At 44.1% G+C, this 16131-nt stretch overlaps 1 protein-coding gene across 1 annotated transcript in view; it reads right to left on the bottom strand.

Annotated features, from left to right (window-relative positions):
• The window catches only part of LOC308676685 (hydroperoxide isomerase ALOXE3-like), a gene marked incomplete at its 3' end in the record, with an annotated part of 22699 nt that extends 7548 nt beyond the window's left edge, over positions 1-15151 (bottom strand). The window contains exons 1-7 of the mRNA XM_081342673.1: positions 14098-15151; positions 9118-9322; positions 7626-7710; positions 5679-5801; positions 2672-2775; positions 1780-1952; positions 795-938 (exon numbers count right to left, since the gene is read on the bottom strand). Of these exons, the coding sequence (XP_081198799.1) occupies positions 795-938; positions 1780-1952; positions 2672-2775; positions 5679-5801; positions 7626-7710; positions 9118-9322; positions 14098-14259 (996 nt within the window). The 5' untranslated portion in view covers positions 14260-15151. The remainder of the gene's footprint in view (positions 1-794; positions 939-1779; positions 1953-2671; positions 2776-5678; positions 5802-7625; positions 7711-9117; positions 9323-14097) is intronic.
• Between the last annotated feature and the right edge of the window lie 980 nt (positions 15152-16131).

Below are 16131 nucleotides of genomic sequence, written 5' to 3'. Positions count from 1 at the left end.
TGACCTCCCGTTTGGACTACTGTAACGCTCTCTACATGGGGCTGCCCTTGAAGACCACTCGGAGGCTTCAACTGGTGCAGAATGCGGCCGCGCGAGTTGTAATGGGGGTCTCCCGATACTCCCATGTAACACCTCTACTCCGCGAGCTGCATTGGCTTCCGGTTGCCCTCCGGGTGAAATTCAAGGTGCTGGTTATCACCTATAAAGCCCTACATGGCCTGGGTCCGGGGTATTTGAGGGAACACCTGCTGCCGGCATCAAACGCCCTTCGCCCAGTGCGCTCCCACAGGGAGGGTCTGCTCAGGGTCCCACCGGTAAGAGATTGCCGGCGGGTGACACCCAGGGATAGGGCCTTCTCAGTGGGGGCGCCTGCCCTCTGGAACCAGCTGCCAGTGGAGCTGAGGACTGCCCCCGACCTCCGATCATTCCGCCGGGGCCTGAAGACCTGCCTCTTTGAGCTCTCGGGCCCAGGCTGAGGAGAAATTTATTTTAATTGGGGTTTTTAATTGTACAGGGTTGGTTTAATCTTTTTTTAAATTGGTTTTTTAACTTTTGTATGGTTGATTTTTAACTCCCTGTAAACCGCCCTGAGTCCTCAGGGAAAGGGCGGTATATAAATGCAATAAATAATAATAATAATAATAATATATCCATCTATCTATCTAATCCATCCATTCTTCCATCTACTATCTATCTATCCATCCATCCATCTAATCCATCTCTGTCTATCTATCTATCTATCTATCTATCTATCTATCTATCTGTGAAAAAAGAGAGAAAGTGGAGCTCTTTACCTGAATGGCAATGGGCATCATCTCCTTCCAAGGGTTGAGGTGGAGGAGGCAGAGGGGGGCCGAGACGTACTGGGGGGAGCCATTGATTGTGGTGGCTGGGAGACCCTCCAGGATCTGGCAGTCGATGAGGAAGACTCGGCCTTCCTGGAAGTCATGAGCAGAGCCTTGGAATGGTGGGGAAGAAAGGTGGGGAAAGAGGGCACCTGGAAGGACCACGCTACGTTTCCCAGATGGAAGATGTGGACTCCTCTACAAGTGCCCCCTACTTTGCCCGTCTCCTTCCTTCCTTCCTTCCTTCCTTCCTTCCTTCCTTCCTTCCTTCCTTCCTTCCTTCCTTCCTTCCTTCCTTCCTTCCTTCCTTCCTTCCTTCCTTCCTTCCATTGTTTACAGTGAAGGACCCCAATCCACCATCTTTCTGGAGCTCAAATTGAATTCAGAGAACTTGGGGACTAGCCGAGATTCATACGTCGGTTGCTACAAGGGGGAAAGACCTCAGCTTGAGCTGGCTCTACCAAAATCAGCCTGGCACCAACTCTGGGTGATGAACAACAGTCTTGTCCCTTCCAACCAGGCAGCCCTGGACCTCTTGCCCATAGAAAGGGGACCTCAAATGGCTCACCCCAAGTCTCCACTTGGGACTTCCTATCTCCAGAGCTCCAAAATGCCTTTTTGTTACCGTTCTGTCGTTCAGTGAAGGTCAAGGCCTTGGATTGGTTTTGGAAGGTCCTCCATAACCACGAAAGGACCCTGGAGGATCTTTAGGTGGGACTTCTCTTTCAACCCATCCCACCTCGCACGCTTGTTTTGGGGGGAAAAGGAGTGGAGAGAGCATCAGGTGGACTATCTATGAAGCCTTCAGAAGCTTAGGGAGATGTTGGCTTCCCACCAGCGCTTCACCACCAAAGCTTCTCCAGAACATCAACCAGTCATTCTTGGTAGAGCTGGTCTTGCCCTGTGGGTATTTGTAATGTGTTCCTCATCTTACCTTCACCTCTTCCTCCAGTGTGGTCTCCAGGCCCAGCGATTCGGCCACCATCTCTTGTGTCACTGGGAATTTTGCTGGAATCTCTGAGCATTGCTGGAGGATCTCAGGGCTCGCCCCGTTGAGATACTGGTAGCCAAAAAATGCGTCTTCATCCCAATGCTTGCTGACATATTCTGGGGACAGAGAAACGTCCTTGAAAAGTCACCTGTAGGTCTGGTTTTCTGGGACAAGAAAAGATCTGGTTGACTGTCCTACAGAATAATATGTCTAATTTTGGTTGCCTAGATACCATCCCTCCCACCTTGGCATTCCCTTCCACAATCTCTACTCTGGTTTTTTGTCAAGCTTGAGCAGGGGGCTGGACTAGAAGACCTCCAGGGTCCCTTCCAGCTTCTATTCTATTCTATTCTATTCTATTCTATTCTATTCTATTCTATTCTATTCTATTCTATTCTATTCTATTCTATTCTATTCTGTAATTCTGTTCTGTTCTGTTCTGTTCTGTTCCGTAATTCTATTCTATTCTATTCTATTCTATTCTATTCTATTCTATTCTATTCTATTCTATTCTATTCTATTCTATTCTATTCTATTCTATTCTATTCTATTCTATTCTATTCTATTCTATTCTATTCTATTCTATTCTATTCTATTCTGTAATTCTGTTCTATTCTATTCTATTCTATTCTATTCTATTCTATTCTATTCTATTCTATTCTATTCTATTCTATTCTATTCTATTCTATTCTATTCTATTCTATTCTATTCTATTCTATTCTATTCTAATCTGTATGGTTAAAAAAAGTCACAAAGGCAGTAAATCAAAGTTCCTGGGGACTCTTTTAAGGCCCCTGCAGAGACGTTGCAAATGCAGCATGGAGGGCAGACTGACCTGAAGCTGGGGTCCGATAGAACCAAAACGCCCTTCGGATGTCAGCTAATTTTCTCCAGGAGCTCTTGAGGTTCAGCAACCCTTTTAGCTTCAATTCGATTTCCCTGAGGTTGAAAAAGGGAAGAATAAATTGAAGAGAAGCAGATGAGAATAAGAGGCCCCCTGGGATAAAGAACTTGGGGGGAACTTTCACGTTAGACATGCACAAAAATGGAAGGACGCTGTGTCATAGGGGCTTTTTTTTTTCAAAAGGCAACTGGACTTCCGTTGTTGTTGTTTTTTTTTTGTTTTTTTTGTTTGTTTTTTTTAAATTGGATTTATATACCGCCCTTTCCCGAAGGTCTCAGGGCGGTTTACAGGGTATTTAAAACCAAATCAATACACAAGTTAAAAACAATTAAAAAAAGATTAAATCATCCCTAAAAAATAAAAACCCCAGTTAAACCTTTGAAGAGGTTTCGCTCCTCATCCCAGAAGCTTTCTTCAGTTCTGACTGATTGGTGGGGGAAGGGAAGGATTTATACTCCTTGCAGACAGCCGGTCCTTTGCCTTCTTTTAGAGAGCCGTTGAGGCCACTTGGAGGTTTGTCTGTGTCCTCAGTTGTCCCAAAGGTGCTTTTTCAGGAGGCAATTTTCTTGTTTTTTAGAATAGAATAGAATAGAATAGAATAGAATAGAATAGAATAGAATAGAATAGAATAGAATAGAATAGAATAGAATAGAATAGAATAGAATAGAATAGAATAGAATAAAATAGATATTGGAATATAGAATAGAATAGAATAGAATAGAATAGAATAGAATAGAATAGAATAGAATAGAATAGAATAGAATAGAATAGAATAGAATAGAATAGAATAAAATAGATATTGGAATATAGAATAGAATAGAATAGAATAGAATAGAATAGAATAGAATAGAATAGAATAGAATAGAATAGAATAGAATAGAATAGAATAGAATAGAATAGAATAGATATTGGAATATAGAATAGAATAGAATAGAATAGAATAGAATAGAATAGAATAGAATAGAATAGAATGAATTAGAATTAGGAATAGAGTAGAGTAGAGTAGAGTAGAGTAGAGTAGAGTAGAGTAGAGTAGAGTAGAATAGAATAGAGTAGAATAGAACAGAACAGAACAGAACAGAACAGAATAGAATAGAATAATAGAGTTGAAAGGGACCTTGGAGGTCGTCTAGTCCAACCCCCTGCACAGGTAGGAAGCCCTGGTATACTTCCAACAAATGGTTGCCCAATCTTCTCTTAAAACTCACATACGTACTCTCCCATTCCCCACCATCCAGTCAGAATGGAAGAAGTTTCTGGGATGAGAAGTGAAACATCTTTAAAGAAAAACAAGAAAGTCCGATTGTGTCTTGAAAAAGGCATCTTTGGGACAACCAGGACAACCAGGATGGAGAATCTCCGTAGACATGAAGGACGCTGTGATTCCCACAATGGACGAACGGCTGCAAAAAGGGATGGAGTTAGCAGAGATGGCTTAATTAAAGAAAAGAAGACAATTAATTTTATTTCTACTTGGAAACCACTTCTGGACTTTGTGCTCGATGGGGGGGGAACACTTTGATTTTCATTGCTTTGATGAAAGAAAGGAAGACAATTAATTTTATTTCTACTTGGAAACCACTTCTGGACTTTGTGCTCGATGGGGGGGGAACACTTTGATTTTCATTGCTTTGATGAAAGAAAGGAAGACAATTAATTTTATTTCTACTTGGAAACCACTTCTGGATTTTGTGCTCGATTGGGGGGGGAACACTTTGATTTTCATTGCTTTGATGAAAGAAAAGAAGACAATTAATTTTGTTTCTACTTGGAAACCACTTCTGGACTTTGTGCTCGATTGGGGGGGAACACTTTGATTTTCATTGCTTTGATGAAAGAAAGGAAGACAATTAATTTTATTTCTACTTGGAAACCACTTCTGGACTTTGTGCTCGGGGGGGGGGGACACTTTGATTTTCATTGCTTTGATGAAAGAAAGGAAGACAATTAATTTTATTTCTACTTGGAAATCACTTCTGGACTTTGTGCTCGGGGGGGGGAACACTTTGATTTTCATTGCTTTGATGAAAGAAAAGAAGACAATTTTGTTTCTACTTGGAAACCACTTCTGGACTTTTTGCTCGAGGCGGGAAAAAAAACTAAACTCTGATTTTGGGTTTTGCCAATTAGACAGGTTTGGGGTTACAGAAATGGCTAGTATATATTAATATATAAAATTGAAAAGTTGGGCTTTCATTTATTACCTTATTCTACTGCACCGAAGGAGTCGGAAATCAATGCTTTTTCTTTTTTTTTTCTTTTCCCCTCCTACTCTACGTTTTTTTCCCTTCCCCCTTTCCTCCCCTAAAGGTAAAGGTAAAGGTTCCCCCGCACATGCGTGCTAGTCGTTTCTGACTCTAGGGGCCGGTGCTCATCTCCGTTTCAAAGCCGAAGAGCCAGCGCTTGTCCGAGGACGTCTCCGTGGTCATGTGGCCGGCATGACTAGACGCCAAAGGCGCACGGAACGCTGTTACCTTCCCACCGTAGCGGTCCCTATTTTTCCACTTGCATTTTTACGTGCTTTCGAACTGCTAGGTGGGCAGAAGCTGGGACGAGTAACAGGCGCTCACTCTGTTACGCGGCACTCGGGATTCGACCCGCCAAACTGCCGACCTTCTGATCGACAAGCTCAGCGTCCTAACCCACTGAGCCACCGCGTCCCTTTCCTCCCCTATTTTACCTTTATTTTCATTTTTTTTCTTTATTATATTTCGCCATGTCACGTTTTGATCAATGATTAAAAATTTAGAACCGTATAATAGGACAGAGAATAATTAGGGACCCGGGAGGCCATCTAGACCAGCCCCCCCCCACTGCAGCGATTTTACAAAGCTTGCGGGAAACCGATTAAACAGCGCATAGAAAAAAGGGTTATTTTGCTGGCAACCGTGAAGGATCCTTCGATCCTCCTCGTGATCCGTTTCGAATTTTTACGTACGCGGCTTTCAGAAGGACGCGGAAGGAACAGGATTTGATGCTGGAGTATTGATCGCTCAGGTGCAATTGGTCCACCGAATCAGCGTCGAGGCATTTGGGCCACCCGGGCTGATAATCTTTATACCTGTAGCAAAAAAATAATAATAACAAAACACCGCAAAGCGTTGCGGGTCAATAAAGAAGCAAATTTCTCCCCTTTTGAGATGCTTCCAATTCAGATACGTTGATATATTCCTCCCCCCCCCAGCACGGATAGAATGCAGATAACAGTCCTCCACTTATAATAATTCATTTAGCGACCGTTCAAGGTTACGGTGGCACGGGGAAAAAAAGGGACTTATGACCGTTTTTCAACCTTGTGAAGTTGCTGTCAACGCTGCTAACCTCGGGTGTTTTTGCTCTGACCACAGATGGACAGGCAACCGTTTTTAGACATAGCAACGCTGAACCTAGTGTGAGAACCAAGGTTATTGGAAAAAAAAGAGATGATAAGAATTGGCGGGCTGGAGAGCTGGAGGGGAAGCCCGCCTTTCAAACTAATTGGGGAATGTGATTTAGGACTGTTAACTGGAGGAGGGAATTGTGCTTTGAGACTATGTGCTCAGCGGAGGGGAACTCAGGTTTTGGCGTCGACTGTGTTAGTGCCGATGCTGTGCTCCTCAAATAAAGATTCTTTAAGGTGGTAAACAATGCCTCGAAGTTCTTTTGAAGACTTTCATCTGTCGGAACCAGGACAGTTGCAGCGTCCCCGTGGTCAGATGATCAAAATTCAGGGGCTTGGCAACTGACCTGTACTTATGACAGTCCCGGTCTTCCAGGGGTCACATGATTCCCTCCCCTTTTGTGACCTTCTGACAAGCAAAGTCAAGAGGGAAGATGGCTTCACTTAACAACCCGTGTTACAAACTTAACAACAGCAAAAGGTCGTAAAATGAGACAAAACTCACTAACAGCGGTCTCGCATAGCAACAGAAATTTTGAGCCTCAGTCGCGACCTTTATGCCCAAAGAGGGGGCCATTTCCTTCCTCCTTTATTTATATAATTCCCCCCCCCACCCACCCCTCAATAAATTATTTTTTATGCTTTTGTAGAAAACGTTTGCACAACGAAGCTTGTCGGGATGTTGTAAAGCGGGTCAGACACGTAACCAACTCGTTTTTACAACTTGGTTTTTTGGGTTTTTTTTTGCGGTCCTTGTTAAGCGAAACCTGTTATAAGTCCTCGAACTTACGACCGTAATGGGGCCTACCGGGATGGTTGTAAAGCGGGTCACCCACATGACCAACTTATTTTGACAATCCATTTTCTTTCCCCAGTTGCTGTTAAGCGAACCCATTTTTGGCTATGGGTTGCTTTGGCTAAAATTGGAAGCAAAACACTGGCTTTCTGCAAAAAAGGTTGTCAGTTGTGGTCACCTGGGATGCTGCAAACAGCCATAAATGCAAAATGGCTAACTGAAATGCAGTCATGTGACATGGGTGGGGTGGGGGAAAATGCTGGCTGGGGAATTCTGGCAGTTGAAGTCCTCAGGTCTTCACATTGCTTAGATTGAGGAAAAACTGCTTTGGATGATTAAATTACGCCGTCATGTTTATTTATAAGGCAGGAAGTCTTTTTTTTCCCCTGGGGAAACACACCTGTTGGGCTTCAGGCTGCTTCGGCAGAAGGCTCGGATTCGAATCCCCACCATTCTTAGCCAGAAACTACGTTTAGGATAGCAAGAAGTTACAAGATACGGTGTTTTGCAAATCAAGTATCGATTAAAGCTGTAGCTCGGTTCGAGACTTGCTTGCAAAAGTTGGATCTTCTCGTGGCCTTGGGATTTCAAAACCTCTGCCTTTGTTTGTGTCTGAAGGCAGGAAGCAGTGTTTTGAATTTATGTGTGAAGATTCACATCCTTTGACATGTCCTCACGTGGTGTTAGCATTTCCTGAACTGCTGACTCACCTGTACCTTTCCTGTTTTGCTAGCAGCTCGTACCTCCGATGTTCTAAAAGCAGTCGGTTATTTGTATCCAGGGGAGCAATTTTAGCTGCCAAAAGAGAAAAGCGGAAGGAAAAAAAATGGAATTACAGATAGATAGATAGTTACAGTGGTGGGATTCAGCCGGTTCGCACCACTTTGGCAGAACTGGTAGCTAATTTTTTTGTAGCCAGGCCCAGAATGGACTTCCAGAAGTGGCATCCACACACAAAGAACTGGTTGTTCACATATTTCAAATCCCACCACTAGATAGATAGATAGATAGATAGATAGATAGATAGATAGATAGATAGATAGATAGATAGATAGATAGATAGACAGACAGATTGATAGAGACAGACAGACAGACAGACAGATTGATAGAGACAGACAGACAGACAGATAAATAGATAGGTAGATGATGTAAGATAGATAGATGATAGATAGATAGGTAGATAGGTAGATGATGTAAGATAGATAGACAGACAGACAGACAGACAGACAGACAGATAGATAATACAGACAGACAGACAGATAGATAGATAGTTGATGTAAGATAGATAGATAGATAGATAGATAGATAGATAGATAGATAGATAGATAGATAGATAGATAGATAGACAGACAGACAGAATGACAGATAGATAGATAGATAGATAGATGAATAGATAGATAGATAGATAGATAGATAGATAGATAGATAGATAGATAGATAGATAGATAGATAGATAGATAGATAGATAATAGACAGACACAGACAGACAGACAGATGATAGATAGATACATGATATATATATATCATCTCTCTCTGTGTGTAGATAGATAGATAGATATAGATAGATAGATAGATAGATAGATAGATAGATAGACACAGACAGATAGATAACTTTTATTGTCACTTTTTACTGTGGGCACAATGGCACATGTTAAAAATGAAATTTAGTTGCTCGCTCTCAATGCGTACTCATACATGACACACATTTTAAACATATTATATACAACATATGTATATAGACCTGCACCCTTACATATAAGCAACATATAAATATTAATCACTGTCCAATTATTTGTAATTTATTTGCTTTGTTGCCTGCCTTCTGCCCTGCCGAAGGGAGATCAAAACATCTCTTTTACACTAAAGGCATAACTTGTGACTGTAAAACACAGTTTACAACAGCTTGTTTAGCAACCGTTTGACGTACGACCATGTTTCCACTCATTCAATTCTCGGAATTGAAGCCCACCCATCTACAAGTTGAAGTCCACTCATCCAATTCTTGGAATGGAAGCCCACCCATCTATGAGTTGAAGTCCACTCATCCAGTTCTCAGAATTGAAGCCCACCCATCTACAAGTTGAAGTCCACCCATGTTTAATTCTGGGAACTGAAGCCCACCCATCTCTAGCCTGCCAAGCTTGAGAAACAGTGTTCTAGGGCTTCCCTCAAGAAGCTTCATAGAAGATGGGAAGGTCTCACCTGTCCCTTCTCGGAGCTCAAAGGTGGGGTACCCTAGGATCCATTGGTAGCAAGGGAAACGGTGTGTCTGCCCCTCGGGGGTCTCTACTTCGATGAAGCTGCAATTCCAGTTGGTGGGAGGGAAGAAGCCGTAGGGCTCCTTATGGAGACGGACCAGCAGAAGATCCCCCAACTCCATCTGGGTTTCCACCACGAATTCCTCTACCTGCAAAGCCAAAGAGGAAAGATTCAGTGCATCTGGACTGCAATTCCCATCCATAAAAAAAGGTAAAGGTAAAGGTTCCCCCGCACATGCGTGCTAGTCGTTTTCGACTCTAGGGGCCGGTGCTCATCTCCGTTTCAAACCCGAAGAGCCGGCGCTTGTCCGAGGACGTCTCCGTGGTCATGTGGCCGACATGACTAGACGCCAAAGACGCACGGAACGCTGTTACCTTCCCACCGTAGTGGTCCCTATTTTTCCACTTGCGTTTTTACGTGCTTTCGAACTGCTAGGTTGGCAGAAGCTGGGACGAGTAACAGGCACTCACTCTGTTACGCGGCACTCAGGATTCGACCCGCCAAACTGCCAACCTTCTGATCGACAAGCTCAGCATCCTAACCCACTGAGCCACCGTGTTCCCATCCATGCCCATCAATTATTGGCTGGAGATGGAGGGAGTTGGAGAAGGCAAGGCTGGAGGACCAGAAGGAAACTTTGGGAAAAGTGCAAAGAAGAGCAACAAAGATGATTAAAGGGCTGGAGACAAAAACATGTGAAGAAGAATGGTTGCAGGAATTGGGTTTGTCTAGTTTAATTAAAAGGAACAAGGCGGGGACAGGATAGCAGTGATCCAATCTCTCAGGGGCTGCCCCAAAGAAGAGGGAGTCAAGCTATTCTCCAAAGCACCCAAAGGCAGGAGAAGAAGCAACGGATGGAAACTCATCAAAGAGAGAAGCAACCTGGAATTAAGGAGAAACTTCCTAACAGTGAGGACAATCAACCAATGGAAGGCACCTTGGAGGTCTTCTAGTCCAGCCCCCTGCTCAAGCAGGAGACCCTATACCACTTCAGAGAGATGGCTGTCCAGTCTCTTCTTGAAGACCTCCAATGATGGAGCACCCACAACTTCTGGTGGCAAGCTGTTCCACTGGTTGATTGTCCTATTAGTAAGTTTCTCCTTAATTCCAGGTAGCTTCTCTCCTTGATGAATTTCCATTCATGGTTTCTTGTCTTGCCTTCTGGTCCTTTGGAAAATCAATTGATCCCCTCTGTTGTGATTCAGGGTCAGCCTGTGGGTTCGGCAGTTGGGTCGGACGACTCAGAGGAGGAGGAGGAGGGGGGTGTTGGAGAGCTTGCTGAGAATAATATTGAGGCTCCGCAGAACCCTCAGCCAGGCCCCTCCCACCTGGTCACGACGCAGATCCAGCTGTGTGAGCCTGACAGCGTGGATGAAGATGACCCACAGCTGGCCCTGTTCAAGGACGCCCGACGCAGGAGGCAGTCAATCAGGAGTAAACAGAGGAAGGCAATGGGGCTCCTCGGAAGGAGGCAGAGAGAAGCCACGCCCTGAACTGTATAAAAGGGGGAATGCGTGGGAGGGCTGGTTTGCTGAAGGCAACGCTTGAAAAACTCCTGTTTCTTGGTTTGTGTCTTGTTTTATTTGTTTTTGTAGCAATAAATTTGGCAGGCGTAATTCCAGCCTCTTGCCTTCTTGTAAAAGGGGTTGTCCCTGCTTTTTCTGCAGGGCCGGTAGCAGGCTGGTACAGAACACCCTCCTCTTTGTGGCAGAAGTTGTGGGTGCTCCATCCCTGGAGTTTTTTTTTTTAAAGAAGGGACCAGAAAGTCTGAAATAGCATAGGCTCCCCTGTTTGAGCAAGGGGTTGGACTAGATGACCTCCAGATCTATTCTGATTCACATGGTCACTTCATTGACACCAAGCATCCTTTATGAGGTTTGTTAGAACAGGGCTTTTCAACCTTTTCAACCCATTGTACCACTTTTAGGATATGGCAACATCCGAGGACCACCAGTCGCCTAGCAAGGTGTCAAAAACTTCATGACCAAAAAAAAAAAATAATAATAAAAGGAAAAAAGTGAAGAAGTACAGGTAGTCCTCGACTTACAACACTTCGCTTGGTGACTGTTCGAAGTCACAATGGCACTGAAAAAAGTGCCCCCCACAAGCCACAGCCGAGCGAGACACCTGCCTGCCCACCCAGCGGCGCTCTTCCTCCTATCCGAGGTGTTCATTGTTGTGAGCATTTCTGTTGAGGATTGGCAGCGGGGGTGGGGTGGGGTGGTGTTTGGTTTTTATTCCCCCCCCCCCGTCTGCTGGGTGGTTCCAGCAGGTTTTGGTCACTTCACATGACCCTGGGACACTGTGACCGTCATAAATATGAATCGGTTGCCAAGCATCTGAATGTAAATCACAAGACCCTGGAGATGCTGCAACATTCCAGCCGATCGGCGCTTCTTCTGGGCTCAGAAGCACCAGGATCAGCGCGAAGCTCCAGCTGATCCTGGCGCTTCCGCTGAGCCCCGACAGCCCTGCAGCTCCAGCCGTCTCTCACTCAGGCTTGTGCGGTGCTGCCACTGGTTCAGCTCATTCCCCTCCCCTGCTACCACTTTTCTAGTATGGTCACGTACCACCTACCAGGTGCCGATGTACCACAGGTGGTACCCGTACCACTGTTTGAAAAGTCCTGTGTTAGAAGACCTGAAGGCCGTAGCTCTCCTTTGGCCTGACTTATCTCAAGAGTTGTAATTCTGGGGTTCAACTGGAAGGGAGAATGGGCTATATCTCAACCCGTCAAGCTGCATCAAGGACATTTAGCCTGCCAATAAAAGGGAAATTCTCCTTTTGGTTGAGGTTGCGGACCACCTAGGTTAGGGGTCCTCAAACGTGGCCACTTTAAACTTGTGGCTGGGGGATTCTGGGAGTTGAAGTCCACAAGTCATCAAAGGGCCCCATTTGAGGACCCCTGGTCTGGATCCAAGCCCGCGGTTTCATCAAAATGGCCGACTGAGGAATTCTGGGAGTTGAAGTCCACAAGTCATGGATGTTAAGGAAATTGCTGCGGTTGTTAATTGAATCGTGGGGTCGTTAAACAGATACGATTTTCCCCAAGGATTTCACTCGTCGGAAGGTCAGAAATGGTGATCCCCTTCCCGCACCCAAGACCCTCAACCTTTGTAAATATAGGTAGTCCTCGTTTAGTGACCGTTCAAAGTGACAATGGCACCGAAAGAAGAAGGGAGGTAGGACTGTTTGTTTTCACGGTGATGACTGTCACAGCATCCAAATTCAGGCACTTGGCGACCGACTCCTATTTATGATGGTCGCAGCATCCCTGGGGTGTGTGTGTGTCACGTGATCCCCTTTTGCGAGGGCTATCTGTGTGTGCCAGTTGCCAAGCGACCAAATTTTGATCGTGTGGCTTAGGGATGCTGTGGCAGTGGTGAGCTCAAGGACCGATCGCAAGCCACTTTCTGCAGTTGTAACTTTGAGCAGTTGCTAAATGAACAGTCGTAAACCGAGGACTCTGTCCATTTGCTTTGCCAGACGTGCTCTTTTCAGCCTCCCAGTCTAGTCCTGGCTTTACATTGTAATCTCCCATTCAAACCTTACCTGGGCTGAATTTTTGTTTAATCAATAAATCTCTCTTTATTTAGAAGCAACCTACAAAGAGAAGAGAAAAGAAGAGAAGAGAAGAGAAGAGAAGAGAAGAGAAGAGAAGAGAAGAGAAGAGAAGAGAAGAGAAGAGAAGATATGGAACAGAACAGGAATAGAATAGAATAGAATAGAATAGAATAGAATAGAATAGAATAGAATAGAATAGAATAGAATAGAATGGAATGGAATGGAATGGAATGGAATGGAATGGAATGGAATGGAATGGAATGGAATGGAAAATATGGAATGGAATGCATGGAATGGGATAGGATAGGATAGGATAGGCTAGGACAGGACAGGACAGAACAGGATAGGATAGGATAGGATAGGAGCTGGAAGGGACTCTGGAGGTCTTCTAGTCCAAGATCCCTTTGAACTCTGTTTATCCTATCCTATCCTATCCTATCCTATCCTATCCTATCCTATCCTATCCTATCCTATCCTATCCTATCCCATCCCATCCCATTCCATTCCATTCCATTCCATTCCATTCCATTCCATTCCATTCCATTCCATTCCATTCCATTCCATTCCATATTTTCTATTCTATTCTATTCTATTCTATTCTATTCTATTCTATTCTATTCTATTCTATTCTATTCTATTCTATTCTATTCTATTCTATTCTATTCTATTCTATTCTATTCTATTCTATTCTATTCTATTTCCATTCCATATTTTCTATCCTATCCTATCCTATCCTACGTCCAGCCTCCCACCTCCGCTTCCCTCCCTGAATAATAATAATAATAATAATAATAATAATAATAATAATAATAATAATAATAATAATAATAATAATAATAATATAATAGTAATAAAATAATAATAATAATAATAACAACAACAACAACAACAACAACAACAACAACAACAACAACAACAACAACAACAACAACAACAGCACGTTGCAGACTTAATCTGGTGGAACCAGATTAAATTTCGGCGCAGACCTGCACTAAGAAGAGAGAAATTGCACCGTTCCAATGCTAAGGAGATTAAAAGAAGAAAAAGGCTTCGCTTTAGGTATTGTTATCAGGTTAGTAAGAAGGCGGCAGGACTGAATTTTGCACCTTATGGACCCCACTTTGCTTTGGGGAGGGGGTCCAGGGGGAGAGTGGATTTCAGGCTCTATGCTGGCTGGGGGATTCTGGGAGTTGAAGTCCACCCATCTTCCATCTGGTGTGGCAAGGGATAATCTTAATCTCTTCCTCTGGAAGACTTTCCTGCCGCTCTACAGGAAGGTGGCAGAGGAAGATGGGAGCTGTAGTGAGAGCTGGAGGCTTCCAGGCGGCCTCTCCTACTTGTAAACTTCCCAGCACTTACTTCTCCCGGAGAGAAATCTTTGCCGAATTTATCCAGGAGAAACTTGGGGGTCTCCCCGTGAGTCCCCACCAAGGAGATGGAGATGGTGTCCATGGTCCCACCGAAGAGGTAACTGCCGGTGGCCACCCGGATTTTGTAGGTGGCGGTGGGGACGGCTGCCATGCTGGCCGGTGACCCTGATGGAGACAAAGGCAAGAGGGAAAGAAAGAAAGAAAATAAGGAAGGAAGGAAGGAAGGGGAAAGAGAAATAAGAAAGAAAGAAAGAAAGAAAGAAAGAAAGAAAGAAAGAAAGAAAGAAAGAAAGAAAGAAAGAAAGAAAGAAAATGAAAGAAAGAAAAAAGAGAGAGAGAGAAAAAGGAAGGAAGGAAGAAAGAAAGAAAGAAAGAAAGAAAGAAAGAAAGAAAGAAAGAAATAAAGAAAGAGAAAACGAGAGAGAGAATGAAAGAAAGAAAGAAAAAAGAAAGTGAGGAGAAACAGAAGGAAGGAAGAAATGAAAGAAAGGAGAGATGAAAGAAAAGAAAGAGAGAAGGAAAGAAAGAAAGGAAAGATGAAAGAAAGAAAAAGAAAAGGAAGGAAAGAAAGAAAAGAGAGATAAAGAAAGAACGAGAAAGAAGGAAGGAAGAAAAAAGAGAAAGAAAGAAAAGAAAGAAAAAAGAAAAGAGGGAAAGAGAGAAAGAGAAAGAAAGGAAGAAAGGAAAGAAAGGAGAGATGAAAAAAGAAGAAAAGGAAGGAAGGAAGGAAGGAAGGAAGGAAGGAAGGAAGGAAGGAAGGAAGGAAGGAAAGGAGATAAAGAAAGAATGAGAAGGAAGGAAGGAAGAAATAAAGAAAGGAGAGATGAAAGAAAGAAAAGAAAGAAAAAAGAAAAGATGGAAAGAGAGAGAAAGAGAAAGAAAGAAAGGAAAGAAAGGAGAGATAAAAAAGAAAAGAAAAGAAAAGAAAGAAAGAAAGAAAGAAAGAAAGAAAGAAAGAAAGAAAGAAAGAAAGAAAGAAAGAAAGAAAGAAAAAAGAAAAATTGGCACCAAAGTTTAGCCTCCTTTCAGCTCCTGGAATGTCTCCCTAGAGACCGGGAAACCCGTCCGTCCACCTGCGGCTCTGCCTCGGAGGGGGATGAAGCCGGCGAGGCCCGATTGTCCTGGTCCCGCGGCTGTTTGGGGCGGCCCGCCCTCTTTCACCACACCTTTCCACCTCCAGTGGCGGCTCCCCGGCACCCAGGAAGGGCACAAGGCGAAGCCAACCGACGAATGCTGAAAGAAAGCAGGTGCCAGCCTAGCTAAAAGACTGCTAAGCACTTCCTACACTGTGCAATCATCCAGGCGGGAGGGAGCCCTGGAGGTCATTTAGTCCAACCCTCTGCTTGGTGCATGATTTTCAGCGACGGAAGCCAGCTCTTGCAAGACAGTGACTCGCCTCGAGGATCTCCAAGTGTCCTCCTTCTCACGGGGGCAGCCCTGACTGCTCTGAGCGTTGCAGGCCGTCCTTGACTTACGACCACAATGTCCGTGGCCAAACAAGGCGGTTGTTAAGCGAGCCAGCCTGTTTTTTGCAAACTCTTTTGCCATCGTTGTTAAGCAAAACACGGGGTTTAAGAGTCACCTCGTGGGGGAGGTGGGTGGCATAAACATTTAATAAATAAAAAAATATATATAGAAAGGAATCACCCGGTCATAAAGTGAATCTGGCTGGTAATCGTAGTCACCTGACCCTAGGATGCAACAATGGTCATAAGTGCAAGGACTATGTGTAAATCACCTTTTTCAAGGCTGTTAAAACTTTGAATGGGCACTAAAGGAATGATTGCATGTTGAGGACTACCAACATGAAATTGAGTTTGGGTGGGGTATGTAGGTTTTAGGGGTCTTCCTAATCTCATCAGCTACTTGCTTCCTGGCCCCATCCTTCCTGAATGGACTATTGAATTTGCATTTCTAAAAGCTGGCCTCTGCCTAAGGCAGGGCTCTTCAAACTTGGCCCTTTGATGACTTGTGGACTTCAACTCCCAGAATTCCTCAGGCAGCCTAAGGGAACTGTGACCCT

The sequence above is a fragment of the Vipera berus genome (assembly GCF_964194415.1).
Source record: "Vipera berus genome assembly, chromosome: W".
In the NCBI taxonomy this organism is placed as follows: Eukaryota; Metazoa; Chordata; class Lepidosauria; order Squamata; family Viperidae; genus Vipera; species Vipera berus.
This window is presented reverse-complemented; position numbering and strand designations above follow the sequence as displayed.